General features: G+C 39.0%; 1 protein-coding gene across 10 annotated transcripts in view; it reads right to left on the reverse strand.

The window, feature by feature from the left end:
• Positions 1-19,440, reverse strand: part of SH3KBP1 (SH3 domain containing kinase binding protein 1) — a 217,967-nt gene that overhangs the window by 140,921 nt on the left and 57,606 nt on the right. For all 10 annotated transcript variants that reach the window (XR_010428559.1, XR_010428564.1, XR_010428562.1 and 7 more), the window contains one exon: positions 1,745-1,868. Coding sequence is in view for 4 of the 10 variants with exons in the window: in XM_064646750.1 (XP_064502820.1) it covers positions 1,745-1,868 (124 nt within the window). In the remaining 6 variants the exon portion in view is untranslated. The remainder of the gene's footprint in view (positions 1-1,744; positions 1,869-19,440) is intronic.

Raw genomic sequence — 19,440 nt, forward strand, 5'->3', positions numbered from 1 at the left:
CAGGAAAAACGAGGGGAAGCTTTCTTGGCCTTGGTATGCTCTGTGCATCCTTAGCTGTACTGCTCGAGCACAGCATCCTGCAGCTGCTTGCTCTGCAGCAGTGGAAACAGCTGTGGAGAAGCAGCCAAAATGAATAGTGCACCAGCCCTGACATGATGCAGAGGTAGCCATGAGAAGCGCAATCCCCACCAATGAAATCCAATGCAGCAACATCCTAACAAAATCTGCTACACCCAGATCTAACCTCTTCCTCCACCTACAAGATCTTCATGTCAGTCTTTGCTTTTCTCAACAAATATGAGGTTTTGTATTCTTCAGCTAGAGACAGAAAAAGAGAATTTCTTTATCTCCTGAATCCTTTAAAGCTTCTGAGCCAAAGGGAAGAAAGAGGAGGAGAAAGCCTGTGTTCTAAGTATCATATTTGGAGTGTTATCCCCTTGTGACTGAACCGAATCTCTGCATCTGCCACAGCTATTAGCCTTCTCCAAATAGCAGCTGAAGCAATATGGAACAAACTTGGTCCCCAGATAATTTCTTAGCTACTCATATGTTTCTGTATAGCAGCCATGAAAAAGAATAATTCTTGGTAATTTAATTCTGCTGTTGCTTGAAAAACCTATGACCCAAATCAGAAATGCTGGACGTGTCTACAGATTAATGATGACACTGCAAGCTCAAAAGACAAAGCTTTCTGAGATTTATTTTCAATTTTTTCTTTCAGAGGACATCAATCTTTGCAAAAGAGGTGGAGATTACTCCCCCTCACATGTTAAAGGAAGTCGTACATTTTGCAGAAATTATTAAATCTTCTTCACTTGCAGTTGTAAACCTTAAGACCTCTATTCAAACTGCAGCTCAAATACAATATTTGCTGATAATACAGAAGAAGAAATTTCCACATGCATAGTCCTAACCGGTTAAAAGACATGCCAAAATGAAAATTACATTACAGCAATGATTAATGACAACAGATTATTCTGTATGAGACAGCAAGTAAGAAACTGTCCAGTGAATTCTCCAGAAGAAATTACAGCACACCTCTTGCACAGAGACAATTGTCCTCCTACAAACAGGAGCATAAACATAACCTAAAGAAAAATCCAGCTTTTATACTGCCAATTTTTTGTTTAATTCTGATATTTCTGAGAGCAGGACTGGGAGCTAGGGAATGAGACAGAAGATTTGGAGGCTTTCATTTTACCAAGCCAAAACCCTACATAGGAATCTGCATTGGGAATCAAGACAGACATGAAGAGCATACATTCCAGTCTGAAACAGAAGACAGTGAAAGACACTTCCCAGGAAACTAATGCATTAAGTTTTAATGTTTTCCACTTTTTCTAAATTTTTTTAAAGTTCTCTGTCCCAGATAAAGTAGGAATACATGAATGTGGACTGACATCACTGCAAAAACCATCATATATGCAAGTTGTCAGTTCCCTACTTTAATAAGCTTTAGTAATCTCCTCATACAGCTTTCCTTAATTAAATGTATTGAGGAAGGATTTTTTTAAGAAGAAAGGGATGTCTGTGCAAATTAATGTGGAAATATTAGACATAATACATGCATCCATATGACAGCCTAAGAGGACAACATTTTTTTTTTATTATTGTTATTATTATTCCTGCTGTGCCTTTTCAGTTAAACAGACACCAGCTTTATTTCTAGAAACAAGAAAGGTTTACATTTTGTTCTTTGAAAGGTCTGAATTTAATCTGCATTTAAGCGTCTTATATACTATACCTTTTCTGTTGGTTCTAATAATTGTCTCAGACAACAGTAAAGGGCTTCCATTGGAAACTTCATTTATAGGCTTCTCTGGTGGTTTGTTGGCAGTGTTTTCTTTCTTCATGTCCTTCTTTATTTCCTGCAGAAGGCAGACAGAGAGGGAGAAAAAAGAGAAGAAAGAGTTAAAAAAAGGTATTATAGAATATTCTAAATCTCAAGCTCCCAAGACTTTATCTTAAAACTTCGATGTATACAGCCCTGCCTACTCTAATGCTACCTCAAAGACTCTTACAAAATGCCACAAAAAGAAAGCAATTTTCTGTAACCTTTTCCAATGGACACTATAGTTTTTGTTTTTAGAATAATTCCTTATTTATGTGTGAAAATTGTAGGACAGCTTTACAAATCTCTTAGTAAAGATCACCAAAGCTGGAAGGCGTGAGGGGAAAAAAAAAAAGGCTTCTTAGTTTATCCAGCAATTAGCTGGACAACTGACACACAGGGCAGAACCGGTACAGTGCTCCTGATGTAAAGGCAGCTAAGTCTGTTTCTACTCTGTTGAAAAGCCCACAGAAATAACCACCATAGCAGGAAGAAAAATAATAACTAGGCAAATATGACAAATGTTACCATAATTGGCAGAAGCATATAGAGAGCCTGCTGTCAGAGCTGCTGCTAACACTAACACATTTTGCTGCTGACTACCTTTTAAGGTGATCGACTTCTTTGGCAGCACATGGAGAAAATAAATATGGTGGGGTTTCATGAAAGTAAATCCACAGAAAACAGCTTTTTAAGACTTCACAATTAGTGCTTGAGAAGATGCACAATACTTCTTTATCAGCTTCTTAGTCAGACTTTAAAGGTCTAACTGTTTTGTTGCCTACACCCACTTTGACAAAGCATCCCTAATATCATCACCTCACATATATCTTATCTTGAAACACCACTGAAGTAGACAAACAGCATTACCTCCACTTTATAGATGGGAAAATGACACAGTGCAAAGGCTAAACCATTTGCTTCCAACCATGTCCCAAAAAATAAGGAAAAATAAGTTAAGTTTTGGCTCCAAGCTTTGTCCTAGAGCCACAGAGCCACGCAGGCTGGGAGGGACCTCAGAAGGTCCCTACTCCAATTCCCAGTTCAAACCAGGGTCACCTGTGAGGTCAGACCAGGCTGTTTAAGGCTGTTTGCTCAGCTGGGTCTTGAAAACCTCCAAGGATAGAGACTGCACAAGCCCACTTCAAGCCAGCCTGAAACTTTCTTTTCAAGTTCCATCTGCTCTCTCCTGTCCTTCCCACCAGGCACCACTGGAAGGGCCTGGCTCTGTCTCCTGGATAACATTCTTGTGTGTATTGGAAGGTCTCCCCAGAACCATTTCTTCAGGCTGAATAACCCCACACCTCCCTCAGCATCTCCTCAGGGTGCATGTGCTTCAGCTTCCTCAGGCACAGAGCTTGCTTCAGTTTATCGATATTCTTCCTTTATGTAAAATCCTCATCCCATCCACAAAATGGGATGCTGTATTCTGGATGTGGACTAATGAGTGCCAGGTGAAGGAGAATTATCACTTCCTTCAATCTGCAGGCTATTAATGCAGCCCAGGATGCTGTTCACTGTGTTTGATGGCAGGGTACAAGGCTGCCGCCCACCAGGACCCAAGGGTCCTTTTCAGCAGAGTTGATCCCAAACCTATCAGGTCCCACTCTGCATGACAGCAATTCCTCTTTCCCAGGGCAAGAACTGGTACTTCCCTTGCTGGATTTCATAATGTTCCTGTCTGGGGCCCTGTGAACAGCAGCCCTGCCTTCAAGCATGTTAATTGCTCTCTCAGTTTGATACCATCCACAAATCTGATGAGATCTACGCTGAGCAGGCATCAGGGACAGGTGATGGCTTTGGACAAACTCTTTGCCTGATAAAAAACTCAACCTCTCCTCCTCCCTTTCAACTCTTTTACATTCACTGCCCTCTTCTACATCCCAGTACAGTATCAACCTCCACCTTCCCACAGCACTGTTACTGTCTGAGACAGGAAATACTGTAGCTCTTATTTAGGTTTTCAGCATATCAGACGCGGGCACTAAACCATAGAAAGCACATTTCTATATGAAGTTTCTGAAGCTGTCATCTGTGAACAGCATCAAGCAAAGCAAGAATTTGCAAGTTATTCTCTATAAAATGCACCTTAAACCTGAACTTCTTTTTTTTTACCATCTTATTTCCCCAGTCCAACTGGTATTTCAAAGCTGAACTATTAGCTACACAACATTAATACAGTCTCCTGTATCTGCACAAAGCATTTTCTGTGTTCCATTAGCAGAGATAAAAGTTTTATAAACTGCTGCCCACTGAGGGTACAATAAATCTTTTATCTAGTGACATCACAAAGGTAAAATAGTATCTAAAATCCAACTCATCACAGTAACTATAATAACTGAAATAACAAATGTGGATATGTGAATGAAAGGAGTGTGGTATCTGTGTGACAGATGCTGCTGTTGTTAGAAGAAATGCTGCACATAGTTCTTGTAGAAAAGTGAACCACATGAGAATTTAAGAACACTGTACACATTTAGAGGAATATATCACTTTCTACAAAAAAATGTACTAGACCTAACACATACATTATTCCACAAGTTTTTTTTCATAGCTTTAAAAAATAAAATGTATAATAAATGAGTTCACCCAAAGCTTGCCATATTGAAGCTTTAAATTTATTTTGCAGCTAGGTGACAAATTCACTGTGTATTAAAATATTATCTACAGTTTAAACAGAATTTGTGACTCAAACAGTACTCTCGTGTGCACCAGACCACAAGACAACACCCTACGGAAGACCCCATCTTGCCAGAACTTGCTTCCTGTGTATCATTACTGTGTTATTTTTCATTCTTTATGTCAGAATGTAATTAAATCCTCAATTCACACATTCTGAAAAAACAGTACAATTTTTTTCATTTTTAAAATCCTTTTGCAACTTCAAAACTGACAGAAAAAACTGTCTGCTGTAACAGAAAACAGTGCTGTACCTTTTAGTCTCCAGATGAATGACACTGGTGCCTTTGTTGCTGCTGACAGCTTTTTGAGGAAGCCTTGTTTGGCTCCTGAGAAAAGCAACGGGAATACAAAACAACTCCCAAACACTGGCATTTGTTTGTAGGGTGGGAAGTCTTACACTTCCTTTCTCATCCACTATTCATGGAAAGAAGAGAGTCACACATCCTGAGTGTCCACTCAGCTGAAATCCATATAGAATGAATTTTCACCTTGCAGTCACCAAAATCGTCTAAGTACTACTTTATTTTCTGCCTTTCTAGTACTTGTTTGAGCTACTTTTCATTACTGTTTCCTTTGATGCTCATGAGAAGGGTCATAGTTTTTCATAGCTAACTGCCCAGAGTAAGATGACAAGATCAACCTCAGCAGCTTGAAATCACAGATCCAGGAGAGAATTGAAAGTAAAAATGTATAATTGTCCAAATAGTGAAACAGAAATCAAGCAAAAGTCAATCCAGTCCTACTAAGCCTAAAATTGTACCAGAAACATACCCATACTTAGCAATACCCTATAGGGAGCCCATATCTTAGCACATATTCTGCAGTAAGTTCTGCCAGTTTAAGACCCTTGCACATCTTTTCAATTCCTGGTCTTAGTCTACAGCACAAGACTTAAAAACTTACAAACAAACCCAAACAAATGCCCCACACCTTCAACAGCCTCACCACTGCAGCCTGCAGCAAACATTGGTGCCGATATTACAGCCTCTCTCCTCTCTCTAGTATCTGGCTTCTGCCTCTTTGCTATCTTCTCTTCTATACTGCTCACCCTTAGGGAACTTAGGATTTTAGGACTTTTCTTCAGCTGTGGCCCAAACAGAGCCAGGCAGCCCTATCCTCAGGACAAAGAAAGGGACCCTAGTGCTGATAAAATTTAGAAATATTGACATAGCCCTTTGTATCTATCCCCACTCTTACCAGCTGTAAAAAATAGCTTATTACTCTAAAATACCATAATGTTGTATTGAAAACTTCATTTCTCCTTGAAGAATGAAGTGAAAACAAACACAAACAAGTCTGGTCAAACAGATACACCAAGTCAGCTCACTTTACTGCAAAAAATACACTAAAATTACTACCTTGCATATTTGGTAAATGATGCAACCATAATGGCCCTAAAATCTTGGTGCTGTGTCAGTAATGGTTATAGAAGTCTCTCTACATAATCCACTCATTCCAGATCTGTAAGGAGTCAAAGCCTACCACACATGGAAAGAGTAGGCAAATGAACTTGCAAATCTGTGCATAACAAAGGTGGCTTGTGGGAACCTTCCCAGTATATGACAAGCTCTATTTCTGGTTCTGATTTCAAGTTGAAGTTTTCAGATATTATTTCTTTTAAAGAAGAAATTCCATGTACACAAGTAAGTAAGTAGAAAGCAAACATTCAGTTAGGATGGAAGTCCTCGGTCTGCCTTAAGTAGTTCAAGAACAGGTGAATTTAAATGCTAAAGGAGGATGAACAGAAACTAATGGTGCAGTTGCAAGTTCAAGCTTCTTGAAAAAGGAGCTTGTGTATGAAAAGAGAGAAGAAACAAGAAAGCTAAGAGATTTTACTACATTATACTTCTCTAAAATACTGGGAAAAGCTCAGTCTACTTGAGCAAGTTGTCTGCCCAGCAAGGACTTCAGTGCACCTCCTGACTAGGACTTTTGCATTTGTTTCTGGTGGTATTTTGACTACAGCAAATATATTCACATCTTAATCAGATACAACCACCACTCACTGTGGACCAATCTGCCCCTGAATAGAACAAGGGGGGCTGAACTGGTCCTGCAGGACACCTGAGCTGTGCTGAGTCTCCTCAGAGGGATACTCTGAGCACCTTCACTAAGAATCCCTGACACTATCTGGACCAGACTCAACAACCTAGAGAGCCCTTTACAAAACCAAGTTCACAAGACAAATGTCTATGGAGAGCCACACACAGAGCCTCAGGAGAAGGAGCTCACAGGGATCCTGAGTGCAGCGTTTGGCTCTTTACGTCACCCTTCCTCCAATACTGAGATGTCTCTGCAGAATGAGCAGCTGTCTCACTCACATAACCTACCTGCAAAGAGCTAGGCTTTCCCAGTGCTACCAGCATCAAAAATACCTCTAAACCTCAGTCTCTGGTACTGTTTGGTACTTGATTTTGGGACAATGCCCAGTATAAATTTCAAGGATCAAAATGCTGCACTTTTTTCTTAGCCTGCACAAAGGTAACTGCGGGTTATTAGCAGATAATTTTCAAGAGGCTATGCCTCAGGAACCCAAGCTGTAAGGGAACCCAGGCCTTAAGTAAATAACCTCACATTTCACCCACAAAATCTAAACCAGGCTCTCTTGACGCCAGAAATTTTAAGACATCTTCCACCTCCTGTGTGATTCCAATATAATAAGCAGTTCTTACTTGGAAGAGGCATCCTCGATCTGAGAAATATTGGAAAAAAGGAATTGTGAGCTTTAAAAATAAACTAAGCTTGATTTCATGGAATGTTACGATTTCAAAGATATTATGGGGGCATAGGGTACTCTGGAGGCCCTTAAAATTTGTACATCCTTTTAACACCTAAAAATATAATTTTTTTTGTAACTAGGATTCAATCATACCACATAGATACCAACAGCCAAATCACCACGAAAAGATTTTCTTCTAGCAAACTTCGAAACACAGTTTCTCCAAAGAAACACAAAATCCTAGACAATCCTTGAGCTGTTTTTATTTGGATCTTCTCTAATCCAATCCTACATCAGTATAAGCCACAGGAAATTTGTAAGACATTTTCCATATGCTTATGAACTTTACAACGTGACAAAATATTAAATAACAACAAATTATGCAGTGTGATGAAAGTCCATCACATAGGAATATACAATATATTCAAGTGTACCTGTAGCCTATTAAATGGCTATTTCAACCTATAAAATCTAGAAACTAAGCACCTTATCTTCTGCACGTCAAAAACTGTTACTCATTCACATGACACATTCCTTGTCAAGCTGGAGAGAGACAAAAAGAGCAGTTAACAGCTTTCAAAGAGAAAACATGTCATTTCTCTACTGTTGTTTGCAAGACCTAGCTTTGTTTTCAGAATTTCATATTGTATTATCTTCCACGGAAAAAGTCTATTCTGTTTGTGTGTCTACATGTTGAAGTTCCCATTCACCTATCAAAAAGTTTCCTTGAAGTTATAGCTAATGCTTGAATTAGGTCAGCCACAAAAGTTACAGTTAGGAAAGTACAAAAACTTCTGTCATTTTCATTACACCAAAGTTTCAAGTTTTTTTTACTCTAGCAGTTCTGACCTTTACAGGAAACTCAGCTGAAAACATTTGAGGAAATTACTGCAACCTTTTCCAGAAGTGTAAATGCAACAAAATGCTATTTTGTGCTGCTGCAGGTACAAAATTCTAAAGCCAACAGTTCATTCCTCAAAGCTGTTGGGAGCCATGAAAAATTATGAGAAAAATCACTATCAGACTATAAAGTAATTTATCTGAGGCTTCCATGCAAAGGGAAAAACAGCTACTGCTCTTGACCCCTCCACGATAAAGAATGCTTTTCCTTCAATCTCTTTTCTCAGAAAAACATACTTTACATTTCAAGAGACATCTGCCACAATGATTTCCTGAAACCAATATCTGCAACTTCAAACAATATATGAGTTCAATTATCCATTTATATTAAAACCTCAAACTCTGCTGCAGAGTACATCACTGCAATATTTACTCCTCCTGAGTAATTTCCTGTGACATTTTCACTGCAACTAGTTAAGAGTTAGTGAATAATTATAAACATGCTTAGTAACAAATGCAACACCGATATTGTCAAGAATCTTGTAGTTCTAATATAAATAAACACCATATCCTGCAGCAAAGTTGGAACAAACCTTTCCATCAACTGAACTAGCATCAATATGAAAATTATTTTCAACCAGAAAGATGGTGGCAGCACTAAAATCCAGTATACTTTCATAGCAAGAGCTTTACATGAGCAAAATGACAACATTTCAGGGACAATTAAGAAACCACCTAGCTTTTATCTTCCTGGCTTCTGCATCACTAGTCTTTGGCTTCTCCTCTCTAGGGCAATACCAAGATACAGAGGGAGAACATGAGACCTTCAAGCACCACGATCAAGACTGAGATCTCTCCATTAGCTGGTTATGACAGGAGACACTTAGTAGTGGCCCTGTCAGCAAGCAGAGTGGGGAGGATAGCTTGGAAAGTGTGCCTCCCCAGCAGTGACCCCCAGCTTCTAACAGCTGCATAGATCCCATACTGCTACTGCACACATCATCTGAGCTGATGATAAAAGTTATGCTCTTGTTTCACTCTGCAGGATTCCACATCCTCTCTCCTTTTTCATTATCAGCTTATCCCAAGTTTATAGGAAACACGTTCCCAGCTGTCTGTCAGGCATACGACATTAAATAAATACAATTTAAAAAAAAGAGACAGGGTTACAGTTCATGAGCCTCCTGGTTTGTGCTAGTACTGCCTAATTCTGGGGTTATTTCTAAACCAAAGCCTCCTAAACCTTTCTCAAACAGTTCTTTGGTTTCTGTATCTGGCCTTCAAAATCAAGTGTATTTCTGTGGTTCACATGACTTCTGTCTGATTTACGGCTTGATAGGGAAAAACGTTTGTTCACCCAGTTTTACCTGTGAACAGTGCATCTATTCCAGCAGTAACACCAGCAGTAAGCAGAATGAGGCACCTCAAAGATGAGGACTCTGACATGTTACCCTCCTTTCTTTTTCCTGTGCTACCACCTAAAAAAAGATGCACTGGTTGGCTCTCTCCCAGCACAACTAAAGCCTTGAACACCATCCACGGACAGTCAGCAGCACTGTTTGCATGGCTGCTCAGGTGAGCCCATAGTGCTGCCCTTGCTTCTCAGATGGAAGGACCTTATGAACACTCCAAAGCTTCCTGTCAGGACACTGCTCTGCTATTTACCATACACCCAGAACTCAGTCTGCACAATCATAAATTCATTACAGAGCCATAAGTAAAGGCTTCAACAGCCCATCTGCCATGTGCATTGTTCTTAGAGCATCTAAATATTCATTTTATTACTAATTTTATTTATAAACTTAATACAAAGGTGATACTCAAACATTTAGGATAATAGTGGGGCATGTGAAAACATCCATACAAAAAAATTAATAGTTTGGATTTAGTGCAAACAGCTTCCAACAGAAAAATTTACAATGAAATGACAAATTAACAGTTCTTATGAAAAAAACCCATTAACTCCTACATCCAGTGTATTCAACATTAGCCACAAAAATACTGTGCCACTAAAGACACAGTGCAACCTGTTCCTGCTTGAACTGCTGGTAACTTCTCTGCGATGTCTGTGTCTGAACTTTCCCTGTTTATCCCACCTTGAGATGCTACAATGCCTTCTGTACCACAGCTCTAACCACCACAGCTCTAAGGAGGCCACACTGTGCCACACTTGAATGCCTCTGCTCCTCTCCTACACACCAATGCCCAGTATGCTACAGCAAACTCAAGCTCCTCTTGTAAAGAAATCTCCACATTCTTCCTTTTTAATACAGCTTTGGTGTGTCTTTTTGTACATACTTCTGATAAAAAAAGGCCTTTGGATAGGACATCCACTCTTACAACTGTAGAAAGCCTTGTACTTCTAGAGAGATAAGTGCAGGCCTTATAATAAATTTAACAAAACTCTCAGATTCGTTGAGTGTTATGCAATCTTTCAGCTGTGCTTTTCTGGGAACAGGAGTGTGTGTTTCTGCATCCCTTCAGGTCAAGAAAATCTCCTTGTTCCATGCCCTTAGCCTCAGACTTTGTTCTTCAGTTTAAAAGGAGACAGCTCATATTCACCTATACCATTTAGTTTGTTGGGTATTTTTAATTACCAAAAAAAGAAAAGACTAAAAGAATTGGGGGGTGGGGGAGGAGGGGAGATGGAGGCTACAAGAAACAGCAAGGAAACAACAGTAACAAAAGTGGAGAGCACAGTTTAAAAAATGTACAACAAACACTTAACACCACTTGTCTCAGAGAAAATCAAGAAGAAAAAAGAATACACCCTCTGCTTATTGTGGTTTGGGTTTTGGAGATGTGCTTGGCTACAGCAGTGATTAGCTTCGCTACAAACAGAAAAAGCAATTCATTACATCTCAATGCACTTAATGGACCAAGGCTGAAAATTATAATTAGAGTAATTAAAAAAAGCAAATAGGAAAAGGATGCAGTGCTGGGTGCTGGATGCCATTCCAAGCCACTCAGTGCATCCTGACCCCACTGAAAAAACAACAGTATCTCTCTCTGAGATCTCACAATCTAGGTGTAAGCAAAAGCATAACAGATTAACAGACACTGCAGATGGCAGGAAGCAGGAAGAAGCAGAAGTGATTGGCATAGGCCAGGTGCATAAGCACTTTAGCATTTTGTAAGCACTGTGACAAGACACCTTTAAGGAAGGCTTTGAAAAACAGCAAGTACATTTGTGGATTTTTATGTGCAGGTTCCCCAAGGTGAGAAGTACAAAGGCAGAAGCTTGTTATAAATTTATTAAAGAGGTGAGGAAAACCAAACTCATCACCTTGTCACCAGAACAGAGGGACACAGTCCCACCACCCACACGTGAGGAACTTGAGAGATGATGACCCAAAGACTGTAAGATTTAGAGTGAACATGTTGCAGAGCTGACATGGACTTTGCACTTCTGAAACCTCACAGAGAATCACACTGTATGACTGCAGCAGGTCTCACAACCTGTAGAGGAACTGGAAGCAACTTCCTTCTTTCATACTGCCATCGAGTTGTCTGCTAACACTGCCCGTGAACCCCTGCAGTGCACTGTCCTCCCCAGTTTTAATCTGGGGCTGAGAATTTTTTTTGCTGCACATATTTAGCAACAAATATGAGCAGTGGGATAAAGGGGAAAAGGCACTGCTGCAGCAAAGATTGTCATGGGGAAGATGCTTGACGACCTGACTCTTTAACTGGCACCCTCATCCTCCTCCTCTCCCACCTCCATAACCTTTATGGCAATGGATGGCCAGCCAGGCTTTCATCAGCTGGAATTCCTGCCTTTCACCTGTGTTTGGCAACAGAACAGTACAGTCTGTGTGTGTTTCAGCTGCCCAGTGGTCTCAACACACACACACACACACACACACATTTGTGCAGGTGCTTAGAAACACACATGTGCTCCTTCCTGCATTCATGAGTACTGCGGCAAGGTACTGTGGGGAGGCACAAAAGGTGCTTCTTGGGCAGTTTCTCCTCAGTTCAGCTCAAGCAGAATGAAATTATTCAAGCAATTTCAAATAGAATTAAATTTCTTCTCACAAAGGTTCCATTTTAACCCAGAAATTAGAAGCATTGTTGCTTTACTTGAAAGTGCAATGTCATTCCTCATTTCTTCGAGCAGACAGTGGGATATGCCAGAATTCAGCATGCTGATAGTTTCCCCCACAGGCACCTGGCCATATTAAAAAAGCCTGCTGTAACATACTACAGTTTTACAGGGTGATAAATGGATATTTCATGTAGTAAAAATACTTCTGCTGTCAGCAGGAAAAGCCCTGTGCATATTACCACATAAAGCTAAGTTGATAATATATACAAGAAACTACTTAAATCCATTAATTTCCAGGGTTGTATTTATGTTCCTTCTCACAACAATTTGAAGAGATGGCCAATACAGAGAAAAAAAGAGACAACATAGATTTTTAAAATAAAGTGATGGGAGGCAGTATTACAAATTGTAATGTGTTAGATAAGCAGATAAGCTATCTCTATGACACAGACAGGTTTAGAGAGACAAAGTAACAAATCCTTTATGCAGAATCCTATCACAGACCAGATGATCCTTAGCAGCAGGATTTTCTAATGAGAACATTAACTGACTCATCCAGTGTCTTGCATTCTCTGTTTAAAATCATACAGATGAATTTTTTTATGAAAGGATTTATCTTTTCTAAATGATGTTGCACAGTAAAAAACAAACAAAAAAAATAAACCCACAAACAGAAAGGAAGTCACCGTGCTACACAAAACATACAAAATAGAAAAAATACTGCACCACAGAATTTCAAAATTTTAATTTCAACCACATTTAAAAAAAAAACCTGGTGATGGTCCAAACAGCCATTTTTCTAACCAATTAACAAGTCAAGAAAAGTTACACAAATTCCTATAGAAGACTTTAATCACACAATTCTGCATTACAGAATGAAAAACTGTGTCGTAAAAAGGTTAGGGCAAATTACAGATGTTCCTATTGTTCTTTGATAGACCTCTCTTCAAACACCCTATTAAACCATCACAATTACTAAACGTCTGCAACACACAGCTACAAAGGTTATGCAGACAAGTCCACTGAACCTACCTAAGGAGGGCAAGGGTTGGATGATACCCCTGCATGTAAAATGAAAACTGAGACTCCTGAAGGTGCATCAGTATTTTAAAAGACTACCCTCAGACAAGCTGAGACTTTTTTAGGAAAAAAAGGGATAATGAAAATATTTAGCTGGAAAGATAGTCACAGTGTTACAGGATTTTTAGGGCTTTGTTTGTTTGTGTAACCAGTTGTATGAAAGCTTGCAGGAATTAATGAAATAAGATCCTGGATTAAATCAGGGTTAATGAGATCAGGAATAGACACATCATTATTCAGATCACACACCATGTGAACAGTGTGCACTGCCAGACTTGTAAATCGGAGATTAGAATTTAACACTCTTCCTTCTGCAGTCTGACAGTTTAGGGCTAGAGGTCTCTTCATAACTATTGCTGGCATCCACCTGCCACAGCTTCCCGAAAAAATGTATTATTATTCCAGTTTTTCCTGGTACTAAGCACCAACAATTTCAAGAGCGGACTGACAGCAGAAGCATCCCCTCAGAACTTCTGACAGTCACGTTCCTCAACAACCCTTGCAGCTGTCAAGCAAAATTTGTTATTTAATTATTTTCCATCTTAATCTGACCTTGCTTCCTGCAAACATTACAGCAGGTACAGGTTAATTCATGTGAGTCTGGAATGGGGCCATAAACCTTGTGGATTCCTTTTGTCTGCTAGAGCTTCGCCATTACAGCATGTTGCTGATATGCTCATATCCAGAGATAATTTTTTTTTGGGGGGGGAAGTATGAAACGGAAAGATTCAGAAAAACTATTTTAATAATCCCCACTAAAGATGTCCCAGAACCATGGAAATCCCTTTATAAAATGTAGGTCACGTGTTTCTTTGGAGGTATTAGATTTAACTCTAAAGACTCGATATTTAGAAAAGATAGCCCTATTCATAAAGTCTTAATAGCTGGGAAAATTGACCCAAACCTTAAACAATGGGTCTCAAAAATTCCCTGGCTGCAACACAGAAATGCAGCAGCTGTCCTCTACACTTGAGAGTGCTTTCTCTCAGTAGAGTGGAGGTTTCTGGGCAAAGCTTTTCATGGTAGAACTTTCTAGGCTCTTCATATGTTCTATCCGGTCTTTTACAGCCATGAAAAAGGAACAAGCAGGCAAAAGGAGATGTACAGGTCAATCTATTCTAGCAAAACAACCTTCTATGTTTTGGTCTTATCCAAGAGAAAAGAGGTATAAAGAATGCAAACAGAAGAAATAATCATGCTCAACACTGATCCAGAACAGCAAAGAGTGTTTCTCAAGACTAAAAAATGTGTCATAAGTGTTACAACTGCCTGAGAGGGTTTGATATGCCACTGGTATTTGCAGGAGAGGTGCAGCCTAGCATCACAGATGGGAGATTTGGTGACCACAATCCTCACCTCAAATTACTCAATCCCCTAATTACTCAATGTTTGCAAAAGAGATTGGCATGTTACCTTTGAAGTAATGCATCATACTGAAACTACCTTTGCAGTTTCTCAACCTACTGTTTATTCAGCCAGCATGAAACTTTAAACAAACTTTCATGCATATCATAGCCACAGAGACTGAATGGCTGGTATTAAGAGAAGAAAATAAAAACAGTAGAGGATATATTATGGCCAAGTCCACATGAAAAAAAATGATGCATATCTGCTTGGCACACTCAGCAGGATTCCTGTTCACAGATGAGCTGCATGAGAAAGTATGATCTTTGTTAGGATAAGTCTCCTTCCAAGGAGAGACAGGCATTTTATGGTTTTTCCCAACACGCCATGTGGCACCAGTGTGCTCTACCAGTTCACTGCTGTATAAATAAGATAGAGGCAAAAGAAAAGTACTAATTATGTTGTTCTGCTAAAGAGAAAGGAAAGTTGGAAGATGAGACTTAAAGCAAGCAAGCAGACAGTAGGTGCATAGGAGTCATCAAGGATGAAGAAATGGTGCAGTCTGACCAGATATAAAGGTATATTGGACCCCCAGGACTGACTCCTCTCAATCTGCTCGCCTTGCTGAGCATCACTAAATGATGATGATGCAGACTGACTCAGAGAGCAGAAACAAGATTTCAGCAGCTACAAATCCCTACAGAAATTGCCTTTAAGAACTTTTTAATTAAAAAGCTTAATACATAAGTTTTCATTTTTACATTTAAACAGTAATCAAGAGGAGAAAGTTGCATATACTATACATGGAAGACCTATTTTTTGATCTAAGCCTAATTTATCACGAATTTATCAAGAAAACAACACTGTCTCTATTTAACCTTCAGTCCTTTAAAGAGAACTGGCTGATCCTACTTTTTCCTGGCCACTTCTCATACATTTTTTGTCCCCCCACCATGTAAGTGTTGCACAGTCAGTGACCACTGAATTTGTACTTACAGGTATTTTCAGACCTATGTATTTTCAACACATATTTCATTATCTACCATCAATGCTAAAACTAAATTTAAGTTGGCACAGACTAGAGGGCACGAGGAAAGTGTTTCTTTCCTTTTTGAACACTGACGAGAGTCACATGAGTCCACTCAACAGCTGCAGTGCTGGGGACTGAGCCTTCACCTATGAAGTGGGGAGAGAAGTAACTGGTATGATCAAACAGGTTTGGTAAGTACTAGTTAATCTGCTGAGGCCAGATATTCTACCAGCTACAAGAAGCTTGTAAACAAACAATTTTAACACACTGGATCCTTAAAAATCATGTTTATAATTATTACTTTATGCATATTTTTTAAAAAAATCACTCACTTCCTCATCTAAATAAGCTTTATCTCACATTCACTGTGGCCAAGTCCACACAAATAAACATTCTGTAACTGGAAAGAGTCACTAAAAAATGAAAAAGGAAGCTTGAGTATAATAAGGGCTATACTAGCCAAGTACTGGTCAATTTAATGTTTCCTGCATTCTTAGCTATTTATTAAATACACACACAAGACAAAATACACGGTCTGGTCTCCGTTTATTTACACAGTTACACAAACCCTTAAACAGAACCAAGAACCCCTTAACAGTAACACCATTTACAATTTAATGGGAAGTCATTCGTCATTAGGAAAACAAAGGCTGAAGACACAGGTAATCAAAACAAGTATTTCGGCTTCTCCCTCTTTATCCCATGACACAGTGTTTTTTCTCCTAGATTCTCCTGTACCTCATAACAGTGTCTTCAGTACGACAATTTCACTGATCAGCGATGAAAAACAGAGTACTTCGGTTTTCAATAACATGAAATTTCCTCTCATACTTCCAAATTTTCCTATATTTGTCTCAGTTTATCTTTGAAGTTCTTCCTACTCAGAATTTAAATTTCAAGAAAGTCATTTGCTATACAAAGATTCTTCTAAGGCCAGAAAATAAGACTTTCATTTAGTTGCTCAGGATTCCTGGTAGATCAGCGGCACCTTAAAATATTTACCCAGATTTCTGAAGTGCACAAGAGAAACTGGAAAAGCACACTATTCCCTTTACACAAAATCCTAACTCTGTCCTTGCCTTCAGATATTTTTCACTCACTCGAAAATTGTGGCAGTTAGCCACAAATTACATTTTTCAACTAAGTATTCAAAAAACATTACTAGATGTGGATTCAGTAAGAATCTTTGGCCAAGCACTTTTACCAGCTCTTCAAAATTTATAGCACATTTTTAAAACAAGGGAGAAAATGCTATTAAATCGCAAGAATTATCATAACTATTTGTCTTGCATTCTTAATTGACACACACACATGCGTCTCATACACAATAAGCTTAACTGAACAAAACCAGAGAAAATTAGAATCTTCACAGTGCATTTCTAAACATCAGCAATTTTTAAAGTACCCTCTGGAGGACACAGCTAAAGTTTACTTCCAATCTCTTCTCACATCACATATTTAAACTTCTTTCCTTATTTTAACAACATGAGATGTCAAAAAGCAAACATGCCCTTAAGACTATTTCGATCCAAGGTACTTTTCCACACTCCTCTGTTCTACAATTAATAGTCCTAGGACATTATTTTGTATAAATGAAAACCAGAACAGTTCAGTGTATTTAATAAGCAAAAGAAAACAAAAAACAAGCAAATTATCTAAACTGCCTTAGTATATGCAAATCCTTTTAAGAATGCATAAGGTAAGACAGTAGTCAACTGACAGTCATTTATACTCTGTTTCATTTTGTAGGCTTTATTTCATAAATTTAATATTTCCCAGTTAAGTGGGTGCTTTAATGCAATTATTTTAAAAAAGAACACACTGACTCTTTCGACTCTATTCCTCAGTCACTGTTTGAATGAGTGTCTGTTGGATAGATCAGAAAATCATCATCATGATCAGTAGAAATTCTGACCAAATGGACTGTAAGACAAAGCTGGGAAATCTAGCTGATTCATGGCACTTGTGAAAGTTTTTTCTTATATTTTTCTTGAAAAAAGCCATCCCATTTAAATGCTGTAGTTTTGAAAAACATGGAAGTATTTATTTAGATTTTAACATGTTGAACTCAATTCTATGCTTATGTGATCCAGGCTGAAGCTGAAGGAGCAACACTGATAGCACAAGCATCACTTGTAAACTCCAACCAGGCAGTAACAACAGCCAGCCCCTGGCTGAAGGAGATGAGAAGTTTTCGATTTTCAGGGCGAAGAGCAATAATTCAACAGGGTTGAACACTGCAAGAAAAACTGCTTGGTAGCTCTCATCCTGTCCCTGTACATATGAAAAGTTAACTTTATATATTTGTAAGGACTTTCATGGCAGAAAAGTATATTAGACATGCCTTTTTAAATTCAGAGGAAGTAACCTCAGAGTTGCCCTATCCAGATGTCAGAGAAAAGAACAAAACAAAACCAAGCACCTGTATCTGACCACAGACAGATGTCACTTTTGCCCGTTGCAGTGATGTCACCTTTACCAATGTAATATTCTCAAGGCATTATCTTTATAACCTTTTATGCTGCATGTGCATCCTGCTGAAATACTGAATCTCAGGACGGCAAGCAGTAAAACCTCCATGAGATACTACCATTACAATTTTGTACAAACTGTCAACAAAAAAATAAGCCTCAAAAATTGAAATACAGGTTTGAAGATGCAGGCTTTACTCACCATATAACTGTATTAAGCTGATGATCATTTCTAAAGCAGGTTTTTGTTACAAACAGCTGAAAATTAAAAACTCAAAGATAATAGAACCAGCCCCAAAGCCTGTACACAATCAAAATTTCTTTCTATCCCATTTGCTTGGGGGCAGAAGAAAAGTCCACTGTGCAACTCATAGTGCTCAGATGCCCTAAAGGGAGAGATAGCTCTGCTAACTACACAGCCATCAAAGCACGGAAGGTTTTAGTTAAGATGCAAAACAGCAGAGGAATCCTCAGACTGGGGGTGGGATAGGGGAGAGGAATAAGGAGAAATGAGAGGGAAAAGGAAACTTAGCAACACGTAGAGCAGGTAAAGAACCCTTCAACATAAATGTATTCTGTCTTGCCACACTGCATTCTGCCTTCCACCCTCGGAAACTACAGAGGCTACCTGGTAAGAAAATAAAAGCAATCCTGGGTTTTTTTTTAAAGGAAACACATATGCTGAATTAGAGCCAAAACCTACTGAAAATGTCTGAGACTGGAAAAAAAGACTCTAAACACCATAACATTTGTACAAGGTGGTATTCACCTTTTATCCAATGGAGCCCACTCAGTTTTTTCCCTGGTGTGTTGAGGTATTCTTTTGTAAATTCATAGCTAGAGTAACTATGCAAGAAAGCTTCCAGAGAAGCTGGCGCTTGGGACAGGCTGCAAAACAGCCCTTCTGAATTTCCTTTGACTACAGCAGAGTCCTGTAAACACCCTTATAACAGCCCCTTTACAGCCTGTAAGTATGCACTACAATAATAGGAGGTTGTACTGCTGAAAGGGAAAGAAATACAAATTCTGCAATTACAGGTGTCTACAGTAGTATAGTAACAGGTCTTGCTAGCAAGTTTCACCTCATTATACATTGTACTTGAGAAGAAGGAGTTTGTCACCAAAACTCAGTGTTCCTATAATAACCAAGACTTAAGAGGAGGGAAAGTGGAGAACGTAAATAATGAAAAATGAACTGGGCATTTCAAAACAGGGATTAACAATCCATCAGGCTGGGCATCAGCTCCAGTCAAAGATCTGGCTGTGGAAAGGGAAACTCTCTCCCTTGAAAAATCAAATCAGTCCACAGATTAGGCTGCTAAATACAAAACACATCCTAACAGAACCAGAAGTCTGGCAAAGCAGACACTGGGTCTAGAACAGCAGGAACATGTA

This window comes from Pseudopipra pipra, chromosome 2, assembly GCF_036250125.1.
Source record: "Pseudopipra pipra isolate bDixPip1 chromosome 2, bDixPip1.hap1, whole genome shotgun sequence".
In the NCBI taxonomy this organism is placed as follows: domain Eukaryota; kingdom Metazoa; phylum Chordata; class Aves; order Passeriformes; family Pipridae; genus Pseudopipra; species Pseudopipra pipra.